Here is a 24318-nt window from a genome sequence, read left to right on the forward strand (position 1 = left end):
TTAAAATCAAAGTATTTTATGTTGTCAGGCGGCGCTCACACGAGGAATGTTCTAGGTGGTTTGATGACGTCAGCGTTCAGCAGTTTATTTAAAAAGCTGCGCCTGCGCAGGATGAGTCTAAAACGTTCGCGAGACGCGTAGGTTTGCTTCAGATCGCCGTTGATCATATAAAACTCTTATTTGAGATCCATCTTTACCCAACTGCATATTTTCAAGCAAATAAACATCGCTTTTGTTGTACTGCGGTGTATTTTGGAAGATTTTTGTGGTGAAGTGACGCTGAATTTGTTTCTGGTTGAAATCGCTCGAGGACCGTTTCCGCTCATATATTAACGTGACATCACTTTGATACAGTTTGATCAAGTCGGTGACGGTAAGTTACTTGTAAATGTTATTTGAACGGTAAATTAACTGAAGTTATTCAATCGTCTTTTTTTCTTAAACGAACAAGGCGAGAAAGGCTCCGGACACCTTTGGGTTATTTGATAGCTTTGGTGGTTATTTATGGCTTTGTTATTTGACTTTAGGGGCGGGGCCTGCGTTACGTCAGCTTACCTACTTCTAATTCAGTATATTCTCAATATTAGCCGACATCTATTTGTTACATTTGCACCAACATTTTGTTTAATAATAATAAAAGGCAAAAATTTTATCAACAGCATTACTGTTCGTTATGGTTTTCATATGATTTTGTCCACTATAAATGTTTAAAAGAAATAGATGATGATTTCAATAACAAAAACAACAACAACAACTTTGGTTATCTTTGTACCGGAGATGGTTATTTGATGTGTTTGTTTGCTGTTTTTATGTAGGATTGATCATGAAGGAGGAGGGCAGCCCTAATGTGAAACTCATCTTTGATCGGAAAGCTCCATCGGGTCGCCGCTCCAGCAGCAGCAGCAGCAGCAGTGACAGCTCTGCCTCCAGCAGCAGAGGGAGTCGTTCCTCCCGCGGGTCACGGCGGTCATCACGTGGGCGCCGTTCATCAAGATCCTCCTCGTCCTCTTCCTCACGCTCCCGTTCTCACCCACGCTGCCACCGGGTATCCAGCCACTCACGCTGCCGCCGCCGCCACTATTCTCCCCCACGCCGTTACCGTGCTCACTCCCGCTCCTACAGCCCGTCCCTAGAACGATCATCTGGTCGCAGACGCTGTCGACAGCGCAGCCGCTCTCCAAGTCCCTACGGCTACTCCCGCCGGTCATCCCGCTCTCCTGTCCATTGGAGGGGTGGTAGGTTTGTGGGGAGGAATCGGTGCCGGTTTTCCCCCTCACCCGACAGGTACAGATCTCACAGGAGCCGGTCCCGGAGCCAGGAACGCACGGCCATCCGTCTCAGTCAAGAAGGTAAGAGTTCAGAGATGCAGAAACCGTGCACTCCTATGTGAACCTTCAATCATTGTTTTTTTCATTTAATGTCTTTACTTTGTCCAATTGTGGTAGTTTACTAATTTGTGTTTTAATGTTACAGAGAAAAAGTATCTATTGGATATTGCCAAAACAAATGCTGCAAGGATTCTGGGAGTGCAAAACTTGGAGCTGCCAGCGAGCTTGAAAGAGTTGGAGGAGCAGGAGGAAAAGAGATCTTCATCATTTCAAGAGAAAAGGTTCAGAGACGACCCAACACCAGCACAGGTAAACCTCACACACACACACACACCTGCCTGCCATCATAACTTCAGAACTTGACATGAAATCACGTTAAAGTTTAATTTGCATGAACACCTTGAGCTCTATCAGTGTTCCAGTTGTAGAATACAGTTCTCACCTATCCATTAAGTGGAACTTTTCTTTATATCTGTGATCTTGGGACGTTGACTAACTCAATGAATCCCGACTTAAATATGAATGCGCTCCAATTTGGTCACATGTATGCTGTCTCCTCAGACGTGAATGATTTTGCCTGATGGATTTAATGGAATGATGAACAGCTCGTATCCGGATTAGGTAACAGTACACGCTGAAGAGTATGTACTACTGTGTGTTTGATTGAGTGTGTATGTATACAGGTGTGTGTGTGTGTGTGTGTGCGTGCAAGAACGTGGTCATTAATCCTCTCACTGTGATGAGGAGCGGCATTAGCTTCATTTCTTTTTTGTATCGTTTCTGTTCCTGTAGAGCTGAACTCCTTCACCCTTTGGACAAAGAGGGAAAGAGGGGGTGGTCACATGACTTGAAAGACACCAACTTTAAATCTTTAATGCACAACTGCAAAGGTTAAGTAAATGCGATGTCAGCGGTAGAATTGTATTGAAAAACGGACTTTTAACATTAATATAATGTGTCCGATTCATCTCACATCCAGACGATCTCACTTCTCAGCCACTTCCACACAACAATACATACTGTACAACTGTTAGAATGGCAGAACATGTTTGCTGATGGTTGAACTGGTTTGTATTATCATTTACCAGAGTTTTCCTCTGCCAGTGTTTGAAGACCAGAGAGAGCTTACTCCACTCATGATGGATGGGGTTTGGAAACACAATTTCTTTATTTCGCTCAGCCAAGTTTTTTTTCTCCCTTTTTTGCTTTGTTCAGACAGGCAGCAGAAATCTGATTATTTTGGCACATCAAACTTATGTGGTTTGAAATCATTTCAGACGAAAAGGTTTAATAGGATTAAACTAAAAAGTCCCAAATTTGGGTTGTGCTTTTTTGCATTGTGCGGTTATACTGAATAGTGAAAACCTGAAGGTTAGACCATAAAGAAAAATCTATGTTGGCTTTTCTGAAAATGTTTCACATACTGTATTTGTAGACTCATAGCTAATGTTTAAAACCAAAACTGTATTTGAGTTTTGATGTTATTTAGCACGTCAGAATACAGATACAGACTCTCTTCTCTTCGGTATGAATCTCTATTACAACGTGAGGGCAGTTTTACTTAAAGCTGAAGCCATGTGCTAGCCAGTCAGGTCAAATTGACAATGTTATTAATATCACCTTTTTCCTCCTCGTCTTTTTTTCTAGGAAAACTGTGATGATGATAGTGGTGAAGGGACTTCTCACGCGTCACCCAAAACAAAGCCAATTATCTTCAGCATCAATGTAAGTTGTTTAGAAAGATTAGTCAAACATAATGAATATATGGATATACAAAAAAAATTTATTCTAAAAATATATTTTTACCTCTGTTCACAGAATACCGTCGCCAAACCTTCAAACACTCCAATGCTCCATGAAAGTAAGGTAACATCAAGAGCTGACAGTGTGGCTGACAGGAAGCCGTATGGCCAGTGGATCCCCATGGGCAAATCATCTAAAAGATTTCAGAAGCACTGAAAGCCAATAGATCAGTGTAAAGACTGTAAATATTGTACATGGTTTGTGTAGTAATCAATGGGGTGGGGGGAGGGAATGGGAAGAAACCGTAAATTCATGATAAATGTTTTCTTTCAGATAAAAAGTGGGTTTTGTTGGAAGAAGGCAACAAGATGTCAAACAGGTGGGAAATTGTGTAAATATTGTGTTTTGGGGTTTGCGCTGTGGATATTCTAAATAAAGAACATAAAAATAATCTTTAATGTCTTCATTGTGGCTGTGTACCAACGCTTCCCTGAGGTTTATGATTTCCAATTTAGTGGCTTTAAGTACAAAACAAGTGTACTTAAATTTGATCTCATTAATTCTTGAGGAAAATGACTTTTTTATAAATTGCAACATTTGATCCATCACCAGATCATTTATCACAAGATTAGGTATAGAAATCAAGAGAACTGCACAATGTCAGAAAGTTTGAGGGGTTTCAATTGATAAATATTTTTAAAGCGTGTGAATCTCATGAAACCTTGAAGGAAACATTTCACATTAAAAATAATATAATGGTAATGAAAATGTCTAGCAAAATCAATGTAAAAATAAAATATTACATTCAAATAGCCAATTTCACAGAGTTTGAGGGTTTCCAATACATAAAAGGTGGGTGAATCTTGTGAACCTTAAAGTAAACATTTAACATTTGAAAATATAATCATAATGTTTGTTTTTACATGCATTATTAAAAACAAAAATCCAGTCGCCACAAACCCCACTGAAATAATTGTTTATAGGGTTCCAAACGTTTTTCGTTTTGGAGCTGGGCTTTAGGGTCTGAACTCTTGGTGGCGCTGTTGCACTGTCTTGGTCAGACTGGCAAAACAGATTTTACAAGTTACTACAAACCAGATTTACCATCCTGACATTTGATACGTTTTAAACAATTTATATAAATAAAATTGAATATGAAATGTATTAGCCTGCTGGTTGTATTAAAAATCGAACATTAGATGAGTGAATCAATCTGGAATGAAGAATCACCTCGAAAAAAAACATGCTGTTTTAAGACTGAAGAATATTTCTTCTCATCTCGGTAACTACACTTCGCTCATTCTTGTCCATGTGCTTCTCTCGGGCGTTTGGTGGTTTTAATGAATAATTTGAGTCTGACGAACAGCTGTGTAATAAGACCACTTTAGCACGAGCTGCTGTCTAGAGGTTTGTTTGGCTTGTGCACAAGTAAAAGGTCTTTGTTTGTGCTCCAATGGTCTTTTTTCTCTGTTTTAAGCATCTATTCAGAGCTTGTGCCGTCTTTTGTTCTCCTGTGTTTTCCAACATGTTCACTCTTGACTTGACCCAGTAACACCTCTTGGAATACTTGGAGATATTTCTGTAATGACGATAATTAAAGAGGGTGGGAAATAATATATCATGTAAGATTAAAGTATACTATCAAATATTAGATTAAACTAACCATTTTATTTGTGGAACAGCTATAAGGCAAAATGTTAGGAAGTGAAACTGTCAGTTATCATTGATATTCATTGTACTTTTTCTATGAAATTACAACATATTGCCAAGTTAGTCTTATGGGGTTGAATTTTGAGGTAAGCTATCTCTCTCTCCCTCTATATATATATATATACTTGAAAATATGAGCATAAAGCATATGTCAAGTTGTGTATGGGTACAATTCACATGAAATGTGTCAAAGGGATAGTTTACCTAAAAAGAAAACCCCCACTGAGGATAGACGATCTTGACAATGCATAAGGGTGGAGAAAAGCCAGTAAATCTTCAGTCACGTGTATAAAAAGAATGAGAAACATTTCCCTGGCAGTAATGATGATGACTGTGTTGTGCAACCTACCACAGATTCTTTTTTAGGTAGAGATGTTATCATTCTGGAGGATCTTTGTCTTTGTTATTGCTGTTGAGATAAGATCGCTCAGACATTCACAGACGCACGGCTCAACATGACGTTCCATGGGTGTTTAGGTAATATACATGCAAATACATTTTGGAGGTACTTCTGTAACACCCATTTTTGCTTTAAAAGATTAAAATAAATGGGCAATTGAAGATATCTCGAAGATTGTCGTAAAACCAAAGAACAACGGTACATTTGAGTTGGTTTTGTGTCCATACAATAGAAGTGAATGGGTACCATCGTTCAACATTCTTCAAAATATCTTCTTTTGTGTTCTGAAGAAGAAAGTCAATCATACAGGTTTAAAATGACAAGAGGGCGAGTGAAAGATGACAGAAGTTTCATTCGTGGGCGAACTATCCCTTACTAACCCTATACAATCTCTGGGCCACATCATATTCTGAAATGAAGCAATTTAAGTTTATTCACACCAGTGCTGTGTGTATTAACCCAACAGCTGTTCCCGATCGCAGATCAGATGTCCTGGTTTGACATTTACACAACACACCTGTATATGGAGATGTCTACACAAATATCAAAAGTGCACACACACATATGAGTGCAGGTCTCTTTTCTATTTACACACATTTTCCAGAGCCCATCTTAATGCTCCTGCTGTTTGCCAATGGGAGACACCACAGGCCCGCGTCTGGAGAGCCTGGCACAGCCACAGAGAAATCCTGAAGACTAAAAAAAGAAATCCACAGTGAAAAAACATGCGATAAAGAAAGACATTGTTTGCCACATACAAGATGTCTTTTCATTACAGCTTGAGAAAAATGGCACATGTAACCGCTTACAGGCAAAAATCTATTTGATGTTTAATTTGATGTCTGTGATGGTCCGGATGCCAGGCGGTGGTTTGAGCTCATCACATGACGATAATCTTGCAGCGTCTACGACTAGATTTTTTCCTAAACGTTCAAAAAGAAGGTATTTTAAGAAATGTCAAATCAATGGAGTTCAATGTTGTTTATCAACGTTCTTCAGTTTTCTGCAGAAGAAAGTCAAGAACATCCAAATACATTTTAGGTTATCATTCAAGGTTTTTTTTTGTATGCCTTGATGTCTAAACCCAGAGAGACAAATTATTACCGATAAAATCTTTGGCTTTCTTTTCGTTCCTCAACAGAACGTTCTTCTGCAAGTAACCACGTTTGAGAAATTATTTGTAAGGCCACTGGGATTGGAAACGAGCATTAGTCGGTCGTGATGTGTTTGTGGCAGATGTTTGTCACTCTTCACTAACCAGAAAAAACACCCAGAGCATTATTTCATTCATGACTACAGCAGTTATGGCTGTGGCGTGTGTGTTTGAGGGAAAACTGTTGAATGGCATTCCTTCTCAGCTTGTGCTCTCAATGGAAGCCTTCTTTTTATTAGCAAAAAGGGCTTTTGGGTTTTGTATGAAAACCAGCACACAAGAGCTCGACTCGAGCGGCTCCAATATCAAAGGGTTTGATTTGCGTGGTCTCTTTGGCTTAATGACCCACAGGTAGTGAACCCGCTTTGGTACGGTTTCCCATTAGGGAATATTAAATGCATAGAGTCAGCTGTAAAAAATAGACCACAAAGTGAAAGTTACTTTTAATTTCCTCTAAATGACCTGAATGCAAAATGATAAACATTTACTTGTCTACACGACACTCAAAAGTTGTTTTGTAATAGATTTGTTCCCAAGTTGAGACAATTTACATCTAGAAAGATCTCTGATCTACTTTGAAGTCGGTTTAGGTCACAATGTCTCTTATGTCTCAATGCTTGAGGGCAACAAGACCTGGCGGCCAAAAGATAAATGATCACATTCAATTATCACGCACACCATTTCTTCTTGCACTATCACTAAAACTACAGGAGCAGCTTCATGGCTGTGCAATATCAAATCCACCATGTTTATAATAAGAAAAAACATCCGTAATATAGACTGAAGTTAGATCGTAAAGTACAACGAACTGTGTTTTATATGAAATGGTTTATTTTACTTTTAGTCTACTGCTGAATACATTTACACTCAAAAAAGCAAAAACACAGACAGAAAATGTAGAAGACTTTAGCATTGCATTTATATCAATAGTAAAACGTTCAATGACAGCATAGACAAAAAAAACTTCCTTCTTATAAAGGAGCGTTTAAATGAAGATAAAAACTTTTGTGTATGACTTCTGTATGGTTGCTTGGCAGATGGAAAAGTTACATTCATAGCAACGGTTTCCTTGGTTACACGGCTGTTCCTCTCTCCAGGTTCTGTTTGATCTCTGCTGTGTATTTGCCGTAGAACCGCTCTGCCTTCTTGTTGAACTTGGCGTTCCTCTCGTTGATATAATCGATGTCGGAATCGTCGTTGTAGGCTCGGCGACGACTGTATTTTGAGCGCTTTTCAATCCTAAACACAACACATACACACGTAAGAACATGTTTCTGCACACCAAGACTTCACTCTTAAGAATACGCTAACATTTATTTTAAGCCTTTCAAAATTTCCAATGATTTGATATTTAGGTATTTGTGCTGCAATGGTCCAAAAAGGATCAATCATTAATGTCAAAATACTGCAAGCAGAACAACAGTTAATACGTGAATCTAGAAATTAAAATAGCAAAATGAAGATCGATACAGAACTCTGCATTTCTAGGTCTCTAATATAAAACAGATGTAGGCAGATCTGTGACATTGACCATGTTCAACTGTATGAAAGTCCAGATTTGCCTGCTTCTGTTGAAGCGTACAAGATGCTGTGGAATACTGCTGAAATAACTTGTTGAATAATTGAATCAGTTCACTTAAACTTACCAACTCAACACCACTCATGTTTAATGTTTAAACAAGGGAGAAGATTAAACAACAATCTTGTAATTTAATTGCTTTAAAAATCATGATATTGCCAACGTTAATTTGCAGCAAAATCAGGGAATACAGAGCAAATATCTGTTGGCCTAGCTCGCTTTGAAGCCATTCATTTGCTACAGCAGATTTGGATACTGTAACAATGTCAGTTCTTAAACTCCATCAAAGAGATTCTGAAACTCCTAAACATCCCTCCCTCCCGTGCAAACATAGACGATTCTTCAAACATCTTCAAAGTGTGTGTGTGCGTCATGATCTGGCAACCGTAACCCTGTCTAATGTCTCTCAGAAGCTAAAAGCAACAGAAGAATGCCATCTCACACATAAACAAATCCTCTTCAACACGCAGGCACGCAACACTGCAAACACATCTGGGCCGAGAAACACACACACACACACGAAGCCCAGATCTCAAACTAACAGATCGGGTGAAAACATTTCAAATTCTGACGGAGAACTACAGAGGTGTGAAAGACTAGACAATGATAGACATGTTAATAAACACACAGCGTCAGAACCTGATGGTCAGTTGCTTCTGTTGTGTAGAACGTCTGTCTGCTAAACTCAAGTGGTGGAGAGTTCACAAACATACACACACACACTTACTGTTTCTCGACGTCCTCCACCATACGGTCGATGCTCACTTTAGAAGGGACGTGAGTGCCGTGAATCAGACTATTTGGTGTCGGATGGAAATCTTCACCACTAAAAGCAGACAGATAAGAGTTGTATAAATCAATCGGTTAAGATCAGAAATTGTATCTTCTGAGATATTAACATAAACATTTGGGTGAAAAGCTAGTCCATGCCAAAATGACAATGTGTTGTCCTGAGTGTTATAACGTTTGACTTTGATTACTGAAGTCCAAACTCACTGACTTTTATTATATGAAAAGCACATTTTGTGTTCCGCAGGAGGAGGTAAGTCATAAGGGTTTGGAATTACATATCCACTACTAACTTCAAAGATACCTTTATTAAGCGTAGAAAAATGTGCATTCAGTTTAGAAACTTGATTGTTTAAAATTTTTTATAATTTCCATGCCTTTTCCAGGTATTGTAATTACCATTCTTAAAATTCCCAAATATTTGTACACTGCTTCAACCATAATGAATTCAAAGAGTCAGTGAAGTATAATCAATATCTTACCACTCTTCTCTCTGTTTCTCATAATTGTCCATATCAGGCTTGATCTGCTTTGTCAGTCTCTGGTACTGTCTCAACTGGGCCTCAGCGTACCCTACACACACACACACACACACACACACACACAGATGAATAAACACACATCAAGCAGCGGGGGTCCGGCAAGGGAAAAGAGCTCTTCAAGGGAGAAGCAGAAGAAAATGATAATAATGACCAGAACCGAAGCAAAACAGGTGTGAAACACAAGCCCTGCATGTTTTCAGTTTCACATCTCTAATGTCACACATGGCCGCCATATTCCCTCTTACTCTCAGCCAATAGAAAGCAGACGATTAATCCGGCGGCTCATTAACATTAACAATATTTGAGAATAGAGGTGGATGGTAGATCCAAAATCTGCAGGTATGTACAGTAATCAAATAGCATAAAAAAAGTTTAAATAATATCAAATTTGCCAGATATCTTTATAATGCAGAAATTCAAGGACAAATATTTTTATATTTTAAATGAATTATTATTAATTAATCATTTTATTAGGGATTGGCACAAAGGAAAAGGTACGAATATATTAAAATAAATCATCTGACATCAAAACTGATTCATGATTTAACACAAACATTAAACACTTAAGTTAAAAACAAATGAACAGAACATAATTATCATTACTGTCACTTTCATCCAAACAAAATCAGCCAAGCAGTTCCTACCTGAGAATCCTGGATCAGGGTTCTTCTTCTTTTTCTTCCTTGCCCATCTCTCAGCATCTTCAGCACTAATCTCCAGGAGCTTCACGCGGTCATAGTCCTCCCCACGCTCTGCACATTCCTGACACACACACACACACACACACAGCCTTTACGCTTCTCATAGACTGCTCTCTTAAATTGACATTTAAAAACCAAGACTTTTATAAACGGCAAAAGTATTGAATGTATAAAGGTGTTGAGTGAGAATTTTGTGAGCGCCGAGTGAAAACAAATATAACTCCGGTGCTGTACCTTCTTCTTCTGGTCCACCGTGAGCTCATACTCCAGACGAGCTTTCTTGGCCTCCCAGTTAGATGGCAGCTTCAGTCTCTTGTCCTCCTCCACCACCTCCTGATGGTTCAGCTTACGAGCCTCATTCTACAAACACATATCATATTGATTAAAGTTGGGCTATATAACTGCACTTATTAATTGCCTAAAGGTTTCAAGAAGAGTCTATCATTGTCGCTTTCTAAACGTATGTCAACGTATACATTTCTTATTCCATATCTCACAAGCATGAAAGCTAGTACGGTGGATGTTTTACGTTTATAATAGTCAGTAATCGAACTCCAGATAACAATCACTAATTCAAATGATTTATTAATTCCACTCTTTAATGATGAATGTCTCTCTTTAAACAGCACTGCGGCAAAGACTTCAGCTGAATTCAAGTTGATTGGGACGCTTATTGACATTGATATGAGTTTCAAATAGTGTCCCAATCAACCTGAATACACCCTTTGCACACATGACTTCCACTACTTGAATACTTGTGTCAGTGACAATAAATGTGAATTATATTCTTTTACCCTTTTAAAATGAAGCTCTCTGAACTTTCTGAGCCTATCCTCTCTCTTCTGTCCCTTTGGATTCTCAGTAACCTCCTCTTCACCGCTGGCAGCAACAACCTGCACAAACAATTCACAACAAAAGGTCACAATGTTAATAAACCAGAAAAAAAAACATAACACAATGTGCTCAACCGAATCTGATCTGAACAGTGGGTCATGACACAACTAGGGCCGGGAATCGTTTGAATTTTATTGATTCGGATTCTGCTTATCGATTTCAATTCTTATTCACTCACAGTTAAAGTATAACATGTATCAAACTGTATGGTGGTTTAGCCTGCTTATTGACTTTTGATATTTATGAGCACTGTTTTGTGTAAACATGCTCATAGTACCCTGGTTTGTTACAATTTGTATTACCATAGTTGAACTACATCATGGTTCAACTGTTGTAACTATAATGAAGCAATGGTATATTCGTGATCATGTGCTTTTTAATGCAAATACTATAGTTAAACTATGCTTACTCACAAGAGCTTTTATTGAGATATGAGCAGATCACGCAACACGTGTACTCACATGTTAATCTCAACTATCCGATTCGTTTACATTTAGTAGATGCTTTTATCCAAAGCGACTTAAAAACAATTAAGGGAGCACTAAGCGATATGTCATACCATTCCGTTTTTTCCCGATCCTAGCCTTTCGATACCGATTCCAAATAGGAAATGGTTTTCTATTCCCAACCCTAGACACAACGTAATAGTTACATAAGCTTTCCATAAGCATTAACCTAGCACTGTTAGCCGCGAGAATAAGAAGAATACCGTTTATAAAGCATTCACGCTTACTGTTGCTCTAAATTTGTAATTTCACAAATAATAATGATTGAATCAACAAAATCAGCAAGTAAAGATGCCAGTTCAGTTCATATTTAAAGTATTTTTCATCTCGCGTATTTGTTTACCTCTGTCTCAGACGCCATGTTCTCTTTCTGAAACAGGAAGTGCGTCACGGTTTTCAGACCGGTCGAAATTAAAAGTCCCGACAAGGCGTTCCTATCTCTTTGGTGCCTGGTCATGATTGCAAACGTTGCACAGATAACATTTATTAACGCAAATAAATTAATACATAAATTAGAAAGACAACAAAAGTAAGAGATACACAAAAGGACAAACCAGGATATTCGTATTTATTGTATGAAAAAAATCTAAATAATGTAGGGGAAAGAAAAACACAAAAATCTAGCCTATATACAACATAAATAAAAAGAAACACAAAGAACATTGAAATTTTGAAAAATGGTTATACATTTTCCAGTATAATATGTAGTGCCAGCTGCTGGTATGTGCTGCACAGCAAATTGTCTGGTATTCGTGGTGATGTGCGCTTCTCTTCATCAATCTCTGAAGGAAGCACATTCTTTTGGTCTTTTTTACCAGACACAAGTCAAAGAATATTGACTGATAGTGGTGCAATGAAATCATCCCCAAAGGTTAATTTCAGACGAGATTTAAAAACAACGTATTAAAAACATTCTCGTAAAATATTACATAAAAGTACTACTTTAAAATCATATCGATCTGAACAAGCAGCAACGTGAACGCGAGTCGATGGCCAACAGAACACAGTGAATGAAGCTCAAAACAATAAATCTCAGTTCATCTGTGATGTGCCACTAACAGGAAGTCCCTCCACAGCTCATACAGCCTGAGTCTGTATAATTAAGATCTATTTAGGAGGATGTAATGAACTTGAGTTTGCTGTTTAAGATGAAAGAAAACTACAGATCAGACGGCACGCTAATGAGCTGATGTGCTTCTGCGAACCAGATGGAATGAACCAGTCTTCAGCTTTATAATACATGACATCAGTGAGCTACAGAGCTCTTGATGCTATAGTCTATGTTTGACACTCCTGCAAATGAATTGAATTCCATACATATACAGCAGTCACGAAAGCGGTCATGAACTGCTGAAAGTCGAAAAGGACATTTATGGCGCTAAATGGGAAAAATAATGATCTGTGACATAAGTACGTTGACTTACGGCTGTGCATTACCTTCAATGAACCACGGCTATTGACCAATCAGCATCCAGCAATGAAAATATGCATTATACAAGCATGAATATTTCCACACAATGTCTGTTGACTTTGATCACTTGACCAGACTGCCAAAAGTTACGAGGTCACGCGACAATACTGTCTGAAACAAATTTTGATTCAATAGCGGTTTCTAGTGAATAAAGTGTCAGTATTCAGGATTCATGGATTGAGCTTCCTTGATTCATTTGACACACACAGCGCTCAGACAAACGCTGGCGACACGTTTAGCCGCCTGACATCTGGGCTGTTACTCGTAGAGAAAACACAGCCAATAAAATCATTCCATTTCCCTAATTACTGTTTCTTTTATTTCTGCTGCTCATGAGCAGGAACTGAAACAGGCCAATCCAAACAAATGCCTCGCTGCGGCAGCATCTGTCAGTCACTCACCGAGGGCCTGAACACGAACACCCATTGTTATTATTGTCAGCTGCCCTGCTTATTAAGCGTGAAAAACAACAAAACAGATTTAATGATGACATTTGTGAATGTTTAGGACAATAAATATTAACTGTTGGTGGTTGTTCAGTTCAAGCTCAACAGCCACTACGTCAGCAGCAGCTTTGATTCGTATCCCATTTTATTCCATGACATGAACCGAATCAACCAGCACCGTGATCAATGTTACCACATCACAAGCTCTGGTTCAAAACAAAATTGTACATATTTTATATATATATATATATATATATATATATTCCCATTAAGAATTGAGAATTATGTAAGAGCAACTAAAAATATGTCGTTGATTATACTGTAAGTTAATATAAATGCAAAGTGTTCGTAAATATAAAAATGCAAAAATATAAAAATACATTTAATTTAAGGAAGATTAGGCTACATTTAGTTTTATCTTACTTATATTGGATTTTCACTACATGCTTATCCCAAATAACAAAATCTTGAGTGTCAATTGATAAAAAACAAGACTTACTAATATTATAATATTACATAAATGTAATATAAATGATGTTACACTTTTCAGATCGGACTAAAGGGCTGATTTTATGCCTCTGAAGTAAACCGTCCCCTGTCATATCCCAGGGGCACTCATGAGATGAACAGGCCTATGGATATTTTCATAATTATGCCTATAAATCTGTAACTCCAAAAACACTTTAATGTTTGAACACAGGCCCTAATGTGTGGCTAGTGCCCCCATCCCTGTCACATGCGGGTATTTGTGCTGTCCAAGTTAATATGCAAAGGCCGGTGTGTCCATATGATTCTAAAAGAAAGCCACAGAGAATGCTTGCTTTCCGATAGCATCAGAACTCTTAGTCCTGAAAGAACCACCGACAATAAAAATCCTGTTTAAGAGCCAGTCTTTCCACAAGCAAAGGGCGTTATGGGGAACAACAACTTTCTGCATCTGTCTCTCAAGGGAATGACAAGTCCACTAGCTTTCATGATGTGCTTTGAATTTTACACTGCAAGAAATCACGCCCTTAAAGGGACAGTACACACAAATTTGACAATTATGTTTACTCACCCATACGTTCATTCTTCAGAGGAACACCAAAGGTACATTTCGGAAAAAATGATGAACTAATGAAACCATCAAGCTCTTCAAAGACTTAAAAGCACAATGAAATAATCTTAAATAAATATCATATAGTCCAGATGACCTGTGTGCTAAATAGTTTATGAAGAGGAGAAAATATTTTGAGTTGATGATATTAAATAACTCGAATATTAGAGCTTATAAAAACAATCCCATGATTGGGTACTGTGTAATATTGCAGTTTACATTAATTGAGTTAATATTATGTTTACATATTTTACATATTTAGGCTACCTGAAAGAGCCCAGCAAGCTCACAAGATGATGATCTATTCAGTTTTATGAACAGAACTAAAGAATAAGAGAAGAACAAAATTATGAAACAAAACTTTAGGTAAAAAAGAACTAGGCCACTTTACCCAATGCTGCTTTTACATGATTTAAAAAAGAAACAAAATTCACTGAATTCCAATGACAGGGGCTTGTCAACAGGGGGCGCCATGTGCCATTAATAACAAGACTGTCATGTGTCATGGAGTCATAGTTTTTTGAGATGTGACGTCTGGTCATAGGTGTGAATGTATTTCCATCAGTTAAAGCATCGCTGTGGTCTTTGTTTCATCACATGGAAAGCGTTTACATTCTAACAAACAAGCATGAGCTCTGTCTCACATGTCAACAAAATGAGCAAACGCTGAAAGTAGAACAGCACATGTGCCAGGCTAAAGGCCATGTGTCTACAAAATATGCATATGCATTTGTGAGATTCACGAATGACCGAAAATCCTTTCCCAAAGACGATATTAGTTATAAAAATGGATTGTAAATCATTATAATTTAACAGAATATAACAGCTTTAAAAAATATTTGGTCTCTTGAACTTCTTTTCTCAATTTAAGGAGTGTTTAAGGGTTAAAGTATTTCTCTATTTGGGTTTTTTCCCTGATTTTCCTCACAAACTCACGCCAACACGTGCACTCACACACGCTCTGACCAATCCACACAAACACACCGTTCTTCTCCAAATAGTCCAAAGAAATGCACTTTTCAGAATCTTGAACATGTGCTCCTCAATTTCCAAGATCTTCTCTCTCCTCCAGACTGATCTTAACTTTGAAGCTTGTCTTACACCGCTACACAAATAAGTCGTTGTGCCAACAGCCTCTGGACTCCGGATCCATCGTTTAGATCACAGAATCGCAGATTACATCAAACAACAGAGAGAGAGATTGTTCCCCATCACATCATCCCCGATAACAAACATTAGATGAAGTGTTCTCATGCCGTCAGTGATGCCACGACCAAACCGGATCATTTCTGAAACATTTGAATGAAAACTAAACTAATATGGGCTACTAGTTACAAAAGAGAAAGACTGTTATTGCTCATCAACATATGTCAGAAATTGACTTTGAATAAAACAATAAATTATGCAAAATATAAAATTTTGGAGAATATTGTTTTTAAATAAACAGTTTAGATAACGTTCATGATATTGAGGTCAAGGTCACACGAAAGATGTTTCAATCACCATCACACGAGATGTAATGAATCGTGATCTTGTTTGTTTTAACGCTCACTGTTAATTGTTCTCTTCCTCCCCTCGATCTGATCACAGAATATTCTTCCACGCTGCTCTGGGAACGATTAGATCATCTCTGCAAACGCTCGCGCTCTTTCATCTGTGTGGAAACAGCTTGAATCCGTCCGACCGGCATGATGAAAAAAATCAAGCTTCCGAAAGACTTGCCATTTGTGAATCAGAGCTCACTGGAGTAAGATCACAGTATTCAACCACAGCGAGTAAGCAGCCGTAACTGAGAGCGACAGAAGTTTGTAAAAGGCTGCGTACAAGCCCAGGGGTTTCTGGGATACATTAAGAAGCGCTTCGGTTCGATGAAGGACCCTCACCCGCCCACCGTGTTCAGCAGCCGTGTAAGGCATTCGGGTGCCCCCCGTGCCTCGCTGCGTCGTGCCAAACTGTGGCTTATGATCTCACTTCCCCGGTCGGTCGCTGTGGTTTAGGAACGGCCACCGGTTGCTGTGACGATTTGCGGCCCAATAGGAAGCCAGCGACTTTGAAGGCCTGTGTCTGAGTATGAAGCCTGACGCCTGCCTGCGGTCTGAACCTTCTCCCTTCTTTAACTAGATTTTTCCTCTTCGTACCTCGTACATTAATTACATGACTTTACATTGATATATTTAGCAGATGCTTATCCAAAGAGACTTATAAATGAGAGAACATTTAACACATTCAAAGGGAAATGTTATTGCTCAGATGTTGCTCTTTCATAGCTCAGGAGATTTGATGGGGTTCTCATGTTGCGTTTTTTATCAAGAATCGCTGGAGTCTCAGACGTTTTTTCCTAAAATGAAACCAAATGAACTAATATTAAAATACATGAAGAGTATGGAGGTGTAAAGTAAACTTAGATTGTAGGGGTAATATCATCAGGATTTGGGTAAATGTGATGAGAAATGTTTGAGTTCATAATGAGACCTGACAAATCTGAGCTCAGTTTGAGATATTGTTGAGCTCTGATCTCTTCTGAAATTCTCATGACAGAGACATTGTCAGATTTGTCTTTTTCTCAGAAACAATGGCTGTGACACATTTCTTCGCTCTCCGTTTATTCGTATTGTTGTCTGAGATAAACAATTAAGACATTAAAGTGATCTCATCTGTGAATATTCTGGATTATAGGATCGTTTTTAAATAGAAAAAAATCTAAGCTAGAGAAAGACAAATATTTTTAATACAAAGTTAAACTGTACAGTTATGGTTAAGTGAATGCAGAACAGTTGTGTTGTCAGTTGTGTTTTCTGAATGTTGCGGTGGGTTATGTGATTTTTCAGTTATGACCCACCAGTTCAGAACCCGGGTTAGATTAAGCAACGGGGATCAACGGAGAAGAAAATACAAAAATAATGTCACTATATTTGTAATCCTTCTGTGTGTAGTGTATTTGTTCTGTGGTGTGGATGATTGACAGAAGAGGAAGTTTTAGGAGGGTTGGCAATCACACACTGGAAAAGCGTGAGTGGCAGCAGAAGAGTTTTGTCTGGCTCTGACACACCTGCTAACTGAACCAACTCTCACATCTGAAGCCAAAACTAAGAGTCTGTTTGTCAATGAGACCCAGTTTTGACAGATACTTTGATTTAAAGACATCGAAATGAATATTCAATCTCACATCCGATTCATTTCAGCATCTTTTTTTTATCAGCGCTTCAGAAGTGATCACCTCCTCTCATCAGTACCTCAACATCATCTCATACGTTTTCACGGTTACATGTTGAGCATGCACATGTACAGTGGTTACACTACGTTATCCGTTTCATCTCAGATGATAATCTGGTAAAAGAAGATTGAAAGAAAACATGAAAAACACTCGATAAAACATCACCTCTCACTCTGAAAACACATTATAGAAATGTACATTTCAGCATTTTGCAGACGCTTACAAAACGACTTTGTCATTATACATTTTGTTTCATGTTTCCCGGGAATCAAACCCATGACCTTTGCACTAACAAAATGCTTTTCTTGAGTTAGAGCTAGTTGTGTATTAAATGTCAATGTGACATAATTAAAAGCACAGTTCACTTAAAAGAAAACACTGCATTTAACCCTTTCTTCTGCAACACATCATAAGATATTTTGAGAAATGTCTCTGTGGTTTTGTGTTCAAAAGAATGTAAGTCAACGAGGTTTAGTGTGGGTTGGTTAGTAAGATTCTTCGAAATATATTATTTTGTGTTCTGCAGGAGAAAGAAAGTCATTCAGGTTTGAAATGACCTGATGGTGAATAAATGATAAAAAATATCATTCACTTTAAACAATGAAAATCTTTTGAATTGAACAACATTGTGAAGCATTGGTGACATCATTGATGACACGCCCCCTTATAATGATGAGCTGAAAAATCCACAGAGAATCTCTCAGACCACTGCAGCGGTCGCAGAGATCAAAACACCAATGAAGTGCAGACCAATACTTTAATATAAATATTACATATACATCACATTCATTGACAACTAAGAAAATACTTTACATTTGATGATTGCAGCCATCCTTTCGAAAGCAGGCGTCTGAAAGCAATCACAAAGGATGACATGGGTTCAATCACCACCGACAATAATTCTGATCCATCTCAACCCCCTGTAACTCACACCATGATGTGATATATTTAAAGGGTTCCTTAGCTTTGAGTTTGGTGGTATAGCTGTAGGTCTGTGTGTGGGAAGTTGTTGTATTTTTGCAGTGCGTTGGCGCAGTATAATCAGGGCCATATCTCTACGTCTTGGCTCTTTCCTCGTGTTTTCACAGTTGAGTGGCATTGCTTTACTGCACCATGACAACTAACCCCTGCCAGTCACTGTGGTTTCAATAAAAAACAATCATTTCAGTCTTTATATCTTATTACAGTCAGTCACTTTAATGTCAGCTCTCTGTAGAGATGCCAATGTTATGAATGAGTCCAGGAACGGAAAAGAAAATGAGAAACTACATTTAGTTTTAGAAAATCTGCCATAACACAAGGGGCGAGAGAGAAAACATGCATGTGATTCAGTGGGATAGATTTTAAGGTGCTGTGTTTGGCAATATTTACCATGATTTAGTCTTGCAGTTTAAAGGACTTAAAGGATGGTTTCACAAAATAAATAAATAAATAAAGTTCTGTTGATTACCTTTTCAAACACCTGACACTGACTGACTTCATAAGTCTTTTCTTCTTGGCAGTGAATGGGTACTGGCTCCTTGAAACACTGCTTAATGTAAATCTAAAAAAACCTGTTGACTAGAGACAAAACTAAACAAACCCGGACGAGCCCCCATATGTTACACCTGGCTTAAAGATGTAACATAAAGGGAGACGATGATTTGTCAAAATGATTTAGATGTGTGACTCTAAATATATATACAGTATATAACCTATTAATATTAAAAGCTTTAATTAATAATACAAAAAAATTCGAACTCTTTTTATTTATCGTTATACTTCCATCTCGAGATCACAGCAGTCCCCCAAAGCTAAAAATTATTCTTAACCACTATGATTTCATATGTAAGAAGACATTAAATGTCAGTTTTACACAACGCTTGAGAATGGCTTATTTTTGGAAAACCTCCAGTGCCCATTCACTGGTAAATGCATTAAAAAAATGCTGAATTATTTTTACTTTTCAGAAGGAAACTCTGACATGACATGAGAGGGAGAAAACAATGACATAATTCTTCTTTTTGGGTGAACTGTTTCTTTAAGTTGCCCGAGCCATGAAAGTGGCGCATCTGAGCATTGAAGCGTTCCTCTTAAAGGGAATTTTGTTTGCAGACGTACCTGACGCAGCACTCCCGATGAGTTTCTGCGACTGTGGTCCACTGCATTACTGAAGGAGCTGGAAGTGGGTTTGTGGCTTTGCTTCTGTTTACTGCCCTCGGAGCTTCTGTGATTGTTTGTGCTTATGGAAGGGTGGAGTGTACGGTAAATGCCTTCTGTCGGGTGGCCACAGAAACCCTGGAGATGCGCGAGTAAAGATGGGGTGCATTTCATTCTGATTGAGAGAGAGAGTGCATTTGAGAGCATATTTACGTGTGTAGCGTGGCATTCATTCATTTTACGTTTGAAGCATTCTTGTCTGAAGTCCACTTATAATTTGAATAGGATATTTGCACCAACCACGGTACACTCTTAAAAAAGGTGCTTTAAAAGGTTCCTCGATGCCATAGAAGAACCTTTTTGATCCATAAAGAATCTTAAATATCTGATAAACCTTTTTAGCTTCACAAAAGGTTCTTTGTGGCAACAAAAGGTTCTGAAAAAGAAAGAAAGAACCTTTTTTCTTTAAAGAACCTGAATGTCTGAATGGTTCTTTGTTGAACCAGAAATGGTTCTTCTACACTCTTCTACAAAAATAAAGGTGCTTGTGGTTCCACAAAGAACCATTCAACCAAAGGTTTTTTAAATAACCATTTCTTTCTTACTTGTTAAAAATCTGAAAAACAATTTTTAGAATGGAAGAACCATTTGAAGCAAGTTTTTTTAAGAGTGTATTGCATCGCAGTGACGAACCTTTATTTTTTAGAGTGTCAAGAAAATCAAATTTTTCATTATGAAATATAATGTTTTTACTTAGCACACACAATTTAATATAAAATAAGATATAATAGGAAATGTTTTTAATGCTCAACAGCTACACACCCCCATCTGTCTTACTGCATATAGTAAACATTGTTACATTCACACAAGAAATATGTGCGTGCTAATCTCTGGTCATCTGTCATTTGTCTTTCCTGTTATGCTTCATGATCATTTTCATATTCGCGCAGAATTTCAATCCCTCAGTGCGGACACATAATCATTGGCCGGGAGGAGAGAGGGAACCTGGGTAATGTGTTTAACAGCAATGATCCTGTTTAACTGCAGCCCCTGTTTGAACATGAGAAACTGCCTGATGGTCAGAATCAATTTCCTTACGGCCAAATTACTCCCACATCGGCTTAGAGTTTCACCTAAATGGCCAAACCTTAAAACACTAATACTATTGCTATTAAATTAGAGTCTCGATCATATAGTTCAAGTTATGCTTAATGCTGTTTGCTTTATTTATTGATGCACTGAGGGAGGCAGAGAGTGTTTTGTATTCAAAGAATAGACGTGTATGTGTATGAGGGTCCTTATCTGATAAATAGATAAGTGTAAATGTGTTGCCGTGTTTATATCTCTATATGCGTGCCTTCGTATAATGGAAATCCTATTTCATGGAATCGCTGCAAAATAGTGCTGGGAAGTACAGATAAGAATTATATCTCCATCATTTTCAGCCCCTTGACAATATTTATTTGTAGGGAGCAAATTACAAATACACAGTACTGTAAATAAGACACATATCTGAAACTAAACATCAAATTTAGTCATTATAACTTTCTTTTCTTATGTTTGTTAAAAATCCTGGGAAAATCCCTTTCAAAACATATGCATAATTCATGTTCATTTCAATAAATATACTTACATTGTTAAGTATAGTTTATGTTGTAAGTATGCTTATATCAATGTCTAGTACTACTACTTCGGACTAAATTTGCCCACTTTTTAGTTTAGAAGAGTATACTTTTAAGTACACCGTAACAGTAGTAAACTTTAAGTACAACTATGTTTTTAAGGTTACTGGTTTAATACTTAAAGCACATTTATTTAGATTAGGAAAGTATGCTTTAAAGTATGCTCTCAGAAAGTTAGGTTAGTAGTTGTTATTAGGTTACTTTATATAGTGTAAGTATACTTCTAAGTGTTCTTTAAGTTAATTTGGCATCATACTTAAAGTTTAATGTTCATACATTATTTTTGTACTTTAAATATACTGCTGTACTTTCAGTAGATTTGCAAAGGTCAAATATACTTTCCTGTCAAATATACTGAAGAGAAGTACATAAAAATGGTTTTAAAATACTTTTTATTTTTTTATTTCTGTAAGGGATGCTCTTAAACTTCTATTATAAAAATCAAGATTATGAACAACAGATACATTTTTTTTTCTTCATCAGGGTATTAGAACACACCAGAATATTTAAGCAATATCAATAGAGTGGTGTAAGTGTAATTCACCAGCTGCCAAATACCCCAAGTGATTCTGGCCTGGTAATGAGACGATCCGTTTAAACTGGTGGTTAGCATCAGGGGCTGGTGTTTCAGGGACCAGCTGCACTACACCAGTCTGGTGAGGGGTGATTCTGAGCTAGGAGTGGGTATAGATCTGTGGCAAATGTGGGCACTTGCTAGACCACCTGACCAGGCCACACATCAACAACACACAGGCCACTCTAACCAAGAGAGAGAAAGAGAGAGATGACATCACATGAAAATAACACGTAGGACCTTGTTGTCACATGAAAAACAGCGGGAGCACCAAAACCATCGCAAGACACATTATGAATGTAATTCTGCCTGCTTGTGCTTTAGATTTTTACATTTTTATATCAAACAATTACCCCCATATCAAACTGGATCATGGAACATAATCCATAATCTAATCAATTAAATTATTGAAGTTTGGTTTCTGAATGTCGTCTTCTATTATTTTGCAATGGAAAATGCTCTTGGAAGCCAATAATATAGCATTTGTACAATTTATAATTTGTACATTTTAGTATAAATTTCATGGCTCTTATGGTTAGGTTTAGGGGCGGGGCTTCATAATTGCTTTGACCTATTAATCGTACGTTTATGTATACAATTTATATGAATTATCACCAAATCAGCTGGGCTAGCAGCACAAACCATATTTATCTTAATGCAAATGAACTTATAATAAGTAGTTTTACTCCCTAGTAAAGTATTTATTTATGATCTAATTCATCTAAAAAAATCGTATAATTTCCCTCAAACCCATTATCTAGGTTTACTCTAATTTTGTGGCGTTTTTGAAAGTCATATCGTGGTTGTAGTCCAGTTTTTGCAATATCTTCCTAATGTCTGTTAGATTGCATGATGCCTTAAAGTGTTGTCTATGTAGGCCGCTTGCTAGGTTTTGGTACAGAGCCTATGACTTATAAATATATTTGTGTATAGAAGGATGCGAAGCGTACATACTTCCGAGCGCATCAGCGAGATCTCGTGTTCTCTCCAAGGAGAACCATTTGGGTCACTGTAATAACCACTGACAGGCCGTCAGGCGTGAAAAGGGTGTAGAATATCCACAAGGGCCGGAACACACCCCTCATTCCCGCTCCTGCCCTCTGGCTCGCACACACTCACAGCTCGTGCAGAGGGAGGGGCCGCTGGCACTAAAGTGACATTAATGGGCCCGTGCTGACACAACAAGGCGAGCGCAGGGACCACTTTTCCGCTTCTTCATCGGTGAAACTGTCGCCTCGAGTTTCACCCTGCCCTCTATCTCTCCGGCACGCCACGGTCCGGCCCGATCAGGGTCGGGATTAGGGTTTCGTCTCGGGGAAACGGTCACGTGATTTACTGTTGCTTAGCGCCGGGCTACAGGTGGCCCGGATAAAATGACTGCGGAGCGATGTGTGGTTCAACCGCACCTCGGATCTTAAAATGAGCCAGAATCCTCTCCTCTGTGACAGGCCTGCAGCACGCAGCGTCACCGTATACTACAAGCGCACACACATTGATGCTAAAAGATGGTCAATTATTCATGCAAAATTAGAGCTTGAAAACTGTATCCTCATTACAAAGAAATCGCCACAATCATAAGAATGAATGAAAAATCTCAGTTGGACAAAAAATTTGACATTATTATCTTTTGCACACCGGTGAATAATTTATCAATCAAAATGATATCAAACTCAAAATGTTCTGTTATATTGAGTGATCACCAAGGTCACACAGATATTGGTTAACATATTTACATTTATGCATTTGGCAGACGCTTTTATCCAAATTATACTATATTCACTTATAAAACAATCTTTTCTCAAATTGTAACAATTATTAACGCAACACTGTAAACATTTATTTTTTGATTCAATTTAAAAGTTACCTTTTTAAAAATATATGTTATTACATGAATTTGATGCAAAATGGTTAAGTTAACTAATATTTATCAAATCAATTTAAGTTGACTAACAAAAATCTTTAAGGCAGCCGTGTAACTTAATACTTAAAACAACAAATGATGTTACAGTGTATCATTTAATGTTGGTTAATGTGAGAACAAAAATCAAAACATGTAATACCATTAGGATAAGGTGAATTACATATGCCGGTAAACTCCACGGTCCATCAAAGGCCTCTTTAAAAGTCTTTCAGTCAAGTAATTCTTCAAGATGACCCACATTCAAGTCTGGCTCCATTCGGCTGTTTCATCTGGAAATACATCACATATCCGACGTAAAACATTTGTGCAAATGTCACAGAATTATCTTAATGGTTTATGCAGAGAGGAGCTTTGACTTTGATTCCAAGAAAAAATATTTAGTATAATGATTCCTAAATGTTGACTCGCAGATGCTCCGTCCGAAACCAAA

General features: G+C 37.8%; 2 protein-coding genes across 4 annotated transcripts; one reads left to right on the top strand and one right to left on the bottom strand.

Annotated features, from left to right (window-relative positions):
- The first annotated feature begins 113 nt into the window (after positions 1 to 113).
- rsrp1 (arginine/serine-rich protein 1) lies at positions 114 to 3501 on the top strand. 2 transcript variants are annotated; one of them, XM_079472651.1, is made up of 6 exons: positions 114 to 373; positions 816 to 1349; positions 1474 to 1637; positions 2976 to 3053; positions 3147 to 3303; positions 3405 to 3501. In XM_079472651.1, exons 2-5 carry the CDS (start codon positions 824 to 826, stop codon positions 3285 to 3287), a joined length of 909 nt encoding a protein of 302 aa, XP_079328777.1. In that variant the 5' UTR covers positions 114 to 373; positions 816 to 823; the 3' UTR covers positions 3288 to 3303; positions 3405 to 3501. The 2 variants fall into 2 exon arrangements, with proteins under 2 accessions (XP_079328777.1, XP_079328776.1); XM_079472650.1 differs by having other exon boundaries at positions 3147 to 3501.
- Positions 3502 to 6537: 3036 nt separating this feature from the next.
- Positions 6538 to 11796, bottom strand: syf2 (SYF2 pre-mRNA-splicing factor). 2 transcript variants are annotated; one of them, XM_079472364.1, is made up of 8 exons: positions 11689 to 11734; positions 11399 to 11469; positions 10740 to 10838; positions 10180 to 10305; positions 9889 to 10006; positions 9185 to 9275; positions 8641 to 8739; positions 6763 to 7573 (listed from the first exon to the last, which is right to left on the bottom strand). In XM_079472364.1, exons 2-8 carry the CDS (start codon positions 11399 to 11401, stop codon positions 7408 to 7410), a joined length of 702 nt encoding a protein of 233 aa, XP_079328490.1. In that variant the 5' UTR covers positions 11402 to 11469; positions 11689 to 11734; the 3' UTR covers positions 6763 to 7407. The 2 variants fall into 2 exon arrangements, with proteins under 2 accessions (XP_079328489.1, XP_079328490.1); XM_079472363.1 differs by lacking the exon at positions 11399 to 11469 and having other exon boundaries at positions 6538 to 7573; positions 11689 to 11796.
- Positions 11797 to 24318: the final 12522 nt, after the last annotated feature.

Source organism: Barbatula barbatula (assembly GCF_947034865.1).
Source record: "Barbatula barbatula genome assembly, chromosome: 14".
Taxonomy (NCBI): domain Eukaryota; kingdom Metazoa; phylum Chordata; class Actinopteri; order Cypriniformes; family Nemacheilidae; genus Barbatula; species Barbatula barbatula.